We start from the raw sequence: 5,785 nt of genomic DNA on the forward strand, positions 1-5,785 counted from the left end.
CAGTTCCTTCATCCCTGCCTCCTTTGGACCCATCTTTAGGGGTCACTCAGATCCAGATTCCACTTCTTGCCCTGCCATTTCCTAGTTTGTATGACCTTGTAAAATAATTTCCTTGAGCCTCAGTTTCCTCGTCTGTTGAATGGGAGAGGTTCACATGAACCTCACAGGGTGACTGTAAATAGTGTGACCTCACTCTCAGAGAACATGCACCCAGCACAGAATATGCCCAACAGATGGCCACCATCATTACTGTCATCCAGGCAATGGTGGATCCACTGCAGAGTTGGTGAGTCTGTGTATAGACACAATTGTGATAAACAGAAGGTTTGAACAATGTTCTAGAAAGAACGTTGCATTCCTCTGGGCTTCAAGTTCAGAGGTCTTGGGTCCCTCCCCTTGGGAGGGGAGCTGGCCTGGAAGACGCAGCTGCATTTCTCTCTGGCATGTCCATGAGGCCCAGGAGCTATTCCAACCTAGACCTCGGTGCCTTCCCTGGGGTAGAGGGTGCTGTTGGAGTTGATGCTGTTGTAGAAGTGAGGGCTGAACTGGTTGAGGACCGAGCCACCGTAGCCCAGAGGGTTGGTGGGCATGGGGTTGGCCCACTCGCCCCCGCCCCCGTGGCCACTGAGGTTGGTCAGTGGGGTGTAGGAGTTGAAGCTCAGTGAGTTCTGCCCCATCTTGTCAGTGGGCTCAGGGCTCAGTGCTGGCGTGGCCACAGGGCGGCCCATGGGGCTGGAGCCGCTCACACAGGCTGTCATGGTGGAGAGGAAGCTGCTGAGGCACGGGGTGACTGAGGGTGGAGGGGAGGACCGCTTCCCTGGGGAGCTGGTGGTGCCCGGCGAGGCTCTGTCCAAAATGTCCTGAGGCTCTGTGGTCGTGGGGCTGCCCACCAGGAGAGTGTTCTCAGTTTTCTCTGAGGTCAAGGAGCCTGTGCTAGAGGAGACATCGGATTTTCTCTTCCTTTTCCTGCGGAAATTTCCATTGTCGAACATCTTCTCACAGTTGGGGTCCAGAGTCCAGTAATTTCCTTTGCCTGAAACAAAAGTGAGAGAGAGTAGGTACCTGGAGATGGGCAAAATGCCTTCTATGGCTCCTAAAAATAGGGGTGTCAAATGCAGAAAGAAGAGAAGGAAAGCCTGGGACTGAGATATGGAGGAATGTCCCATGCCACCCACCCACACCTGCCATCTTTGCTCATTACAGGTAGGAAGGGAGGCTGAGTTCTGGGTGTCCCTGGGGTTACAGGAGAGTCTGTGGGTCATGGTGTGGGGAGGGTGGGGAGGGCAGGTGGAATAGTGGTTAAGAGCTTCCACGGCTGAAGTTGAAGAAAACTCAGGAAGAATTCAGGACTCCCTGGGAGTCTTGGGCATGGAGTCTGAAGATAGACTTGAGTCCTGGCTTTTCTCCTAACTTTGTGTGAACCTCAGTTTCCTGGTCTGACAAATGGGCATATTGGACCTATCCCCACTTCCTCAGGTTCACCGTGGGAAGGACAGACACTAGGTGTGTTAAGGGCCTTATAACCAGGAAGTGCCATTGGAGGGACAGCCTGAACTACTCCTGTTGTGGTGCCTTTGCTGGGGTGTTGGGGGTGGTCTTTGAATAGGACACTGGCCCTTTTCTGCAGGGACAAACAGATCTGGCCAGTGCTAACTTCAAAGAGAGCAGAGCTGGGGTTCGTCTGAGCCCTACCCTGGTTTCCTATGGTGGAACAACGTGGACATTAATTTGGGGAAATGGAGCCGTGAAGATTTAATACATTGCTCTGCAAGTCTCTGGACTTTGTAGAGCTTCATCTTTACAAAGCAAAATTCACAGCCTCTGCTGTCAGACGTGCTTTCAAGATCAAGTTCAGCACCACCCTTCATCCTCTGTGACCTGAGGAGGCAAGCTATCTCAGCTCTGAATGTTATTTTCCTTATCTGTAAAATGGCTTTAATAGGAGCTACCCTGCAGGGGAGTTGTGGGGTCAGAGGAGAGTCTGTGGGTGGGGAGGGAGGCTGCACCATGGGGCCATTCACAGTTGCTCAGACAGGCCAGAGCCTCTGCCGGCAGGCTCCAGGCCCATTCACCAAAGGCTCCCTAGCTCAGGTGCTGGGGACGCCAGGCATCCTAACCACAGCAGCCAGTTAAGTATTTGTTAACATCAAAGACTCTGCCTACCTTATCTCATTATCCACAAGACAAGCCACAAAGGGAGACACAGCCACTGTCCCTGTTTTTCAGATGAGGAAACTGAGGCTCAGAGAGCTAATCTGCCCTGCCTCACTAATTGGAACCCACTGAAACCTAAATCTGCCCTCTGGTCCACATTCTCCTCCACTGTTAAGCTCCCTCCAGCCCTAGGACCTGGCAGCCCTCGTCAGAACTTTCTAGAATGGGGTTTGGGCAGGATTGAAGGCGCCTTCTTGCGGGCGCAGGAGCTGGCTGCAGGGAGCTTCCCTGCCGGCGCTGGCAGCCCTCACCTGGGTCGTCCTCGTCGCGGGGCACCTTCTTGAAGCAGTCGTTGAGCGACAGGTTGTGGCGGATGGAGTTCTGCCAGCCGGCCTTGCTCTTGTTGTAGAAGGGGAAGTTGTCGGCCACGTACTGGTAGATCTGGCTGAGGGTGAGGCGCTTGTCGGGCGCCCCGTGGATGGCCATGGCGATGAGCGCCGAGTAGGAGTAGGGGGGCCGCACCAGCTTCATGAGCTCCTCCTGCGAGGGGATGGGCAGCCAGCCCAGGTCGCTGCCCCCCAGCCCGGGCATGCCGGGCAGCAGCTGGCGCTGCATGCCGTAGGCCTGGGGCAGGAAGGGGCTGGCGTTGGCACCCGGCAGGTAGGGCGGCGGGGTCATGGCCGGCCCGTTGAGCCACAGGTAGGGGTTGGGGGTGGCCCCGTACTCGCCGCCACCCTCGAAGGAGGGCGGTCGCTGCGGGCTGGGCAGGCCCTGCGGGTGGAAGAAGTTCTCGTAATAGAGGTTCATCTCTGGGGGCTCCTGGCCCAGGCTGGGGAACTGGGGGCTGCAGCGGGGCGGGGAAGGCGCTGGGAGGTCGAAGGAGCTCATGCTGGGGCTGGGCTCAGCTGGAGCCACCTGCCTGGCACCTGCGCGCACCGGTGAGCTGCCCCTGCCAGGTGCTCCTGGGCCCAGCCTCGGACTTATACCCGCAGGGCTCGGCGGCCCCACCCAGGGGCGGCCACCTTCGGCAGGTCCCAGAGGCCCGCCTCCCTGCTCCTGGCCAGCCTGGCCTCAGGCACTAAGGACATACCGGGAAAGCTTATTAGAGTGACATTGAAATTGACAGTCGCCCTGATCCTTTCTTCCAGGGTTCCTTCTCTCTTTGCCTCCTGTCCCCTCTACATCTTATCCCTGGTGTCTGTCACACTCTTATCTGTGTCTCATCTCTCTCTCTCTTCCGTCCCCCTCCCCCGACTTGATTTCTTCCTAGGCTGGGCTGCTGGAGCCACAGGCCACCCCTCCTCCTCCTCCTCTCTCTGTTTCTGGTTCTTCTAGCTCCTTCCACTCTGTCTCACCTCCGTGCAGTGCAGCCCGTCTTCCTCGGCTTCTCTCTCCTGTTCTCATCTCTGATCAATAGCCCCTGCCCTGTTGGATGACTGACCCCATCAGAAGACCCATGAGTCTTGGTCTTTGGAAGAGGAGACACACGGGCTGGAGTGGCCAGGACAGACTGCCCCCAGAGTGGAGAGGAACCTGGCTTCTGGAGCCCCCCCCCCCCCCCCCCCCGCAGGTGGGCAGAGAGGAGCTGCAGAGGACATGGCCTAGGGATTCACCCCAAGGAGCAGCAGAGCGCTTAAAAATAACATCAAAAGCAGGAGAGAGTGGGAATTGCCCTCTAGGGAGAAATGAGAGAACTTCCAAGTTCAGGTTTCTTTCCAGCTTCAGGGCAAAGCAGGCTCCCCAGCTCCACGTCTGACCCTCTGATCTGCAGTTCTTTCAAGATGCTGCACAGAGGCCCCTGGCATGGAGGGCGCCTGACTGACCATGCCTTGCCCTGTCTCCCTCGGGCCCCAGAGGCAGGAGCCACAACCCTGGGCGGCTGCCCTGCTGCTCAGCCAGGGCCAGCTCCTCTCCCCTCTGGGCTCTGTTAGCCACCTGAGCTTGTCCCAGCCTCCCCCAGCAGGCCCTCAGCGTGTGAGGAGTGGGTGGTGGTCTCCCTTCTCTGAGGGTGGGTAGCTGTGCCCTGAGGCACTTTCAGTAACAGCTGGCTCTGTGATCAGAAGGTTGGGGAAAGTTGGAGCCAGCCTCCCAGGCTACCACTCCCTCCCTCCTGCTTTCCGGCCTCTGCTTCCTGCTTCCCACTCATCTTAGGCCAATTCCTCCAGATTCTGTATTTCTTTGAGGTGGGAGGGGTGCTTCCAAAGGAATTTGCCCCTCTCTGCTCTCCTGGGCACTTGTGTCAGGACACATGGCAGAGTGAGTACCTCTGGGTGATTTTTGTTTGTAGTGTCTGGGTGCCTCAGGATGGGTTCCAAGTAACTGGGTGTGTGTTGAGGGGGGTGTTCCTGTCCCACCATGAACAGCGAAGGAAGGGTCCTCCCTGGAGGGTCCTGGTGCAGGTGAGGTTTAAGGCAAACTTTGCACTCTCAGGGAAGCGTAATGCAAGAGGGGCAGTTTTTGTTTAGAGTCTTTCTGCCAGGAGGCCTGGCTTGCTATGCATGGGTACATGAATTTTCAAAGAGCACTCATTCCCATTGGCACACACCAGTACACCCCCCAAAGCCTGTGCCCAGTGGTCCCGCCTCCCAAAGCTCATCTTAAAGACTTAGTGCAAAGAATTGACTGAGGGATGTCCAACATGGCCTTGTTCATCACCATGACATACTACAAGCAACCTAAACGTCCAACAAGAGCAGATTGGTTAAATAAATTGTGCATTATCCAAATAGTGTAATATTATGCAGCCGTGAAAAATAGATTGTAGAGGAATAATTAGTGATATGGGAAGATACTTGTGTTCAAATATTACTTAAAGAAACAGGCTACACAGCACCATTTTGAGGGATAAAAGTATATATCTATCCATCCATATAAAATCCAGAAATAGGTGCATATCAAGCTGTCGATTATTATTTCCAGTTGGAGAATTAGGCACTATTTTCTTGTTCTTCTGTAGTTTGATGTGAATATGGAGAAGGCAAGCACATAGGGGATCTGTCCTTGGAGATGAATGTAGAGGTCAGGTTGAGGCCATACGGCAGAGGCCGACACAGCTCTGAGCTGGGGGTTCCCCACAGATCCCCTTCTCGGCGCTGAATCACCATGGAGACCTTGGCAAGGGGTCAGCCCTCCTCAGCTTCTGGCTTCTCACGTGGAGTGGGGGTGAGGCCAGGACTGACCTCACGTGTTGCTGTGAGCATCCGGCAGTATGGTCATTTCACATGGCAGAGAGGCTCCCGGTGGATATTAGTGATCATCTATGACAATCACGCACTCGAGTTTGCTACCTTGTGAGTTAAGTGATCCCCTTTGGAAGCCTGAGGCTGGGGGGCGGGTGTGTGTGTGTGTGTGTGACAGAGACCACCGTGGAAGGGAGGCAGGGGGATAGGCAGTGTGGGTGACAGGCAGCCATGGTCAGAAAGGCCCCAGGAAAAACCAAGTTCACATCGGAGCTGGGATTCCAGACCCCCCTCTTGCCCTCTGCTTATCACCACGCCCTCCTCCCTGGGGGCATTTCCAGAGGATGCCCAGCCGAGAGTCCTTGGTTGCATGTGGGCCCCCTGTTAGGAGGGAACCCAGTGCATCATGTGTTCTAGGCAAGTGCTCTGCCTCTGAGCCCCAGCCCCAGCCC

The 5,785-nt window shown here is 55.8% G+C and overlaps 1 protein-coding gene across 2 annotated transcripts; it reads right to left on the minus strand.

Annotated features, from left to right (window-relative positions):
• Positions 1-473: 473 nt before the first annotated feature.
• FOXI1 (forkhead box I1) lies at positions 474-3,042 on the minus strand (the record flags this gene model as incomplete). Of its 2 annotated transcripts, none has more annotated exons than XM_081269711.1 (2): positions 474-751; positions 2,466-3,042. In XM_081269711.1, the coding sequence occupies 2 exons, from the start codon at positions 3,040-3,042 to the stop codon at positions 474-476; spliced, it is 855 nt and encodes a 284-aa protein (XP_081125837.1). The 2 variants fall into 2 exon arrangements, with proteins under 2 accessions (XP_081125837.1, XP_081125836.1); XM_081269710.1 differs by having other exon boundaries at positions 474-1,033.
• Between the last annotated feature and the right edge of the window lie 2,743 nt (positions 3,043-5,785).

The sequence above is a fragment of the Spermophilus citellus genome, assembly GCF_964194105.1.
Source record: "Spermophilus citellus genome assembly, chromosome: 1".
Taxonomy (NCBI): domain Eukaryota; kingdom Metazoa; phylum Chordata; class Mammalia; order Rodentia; family Sciuridae; genus Spermophilus; species Spermophilus citellus.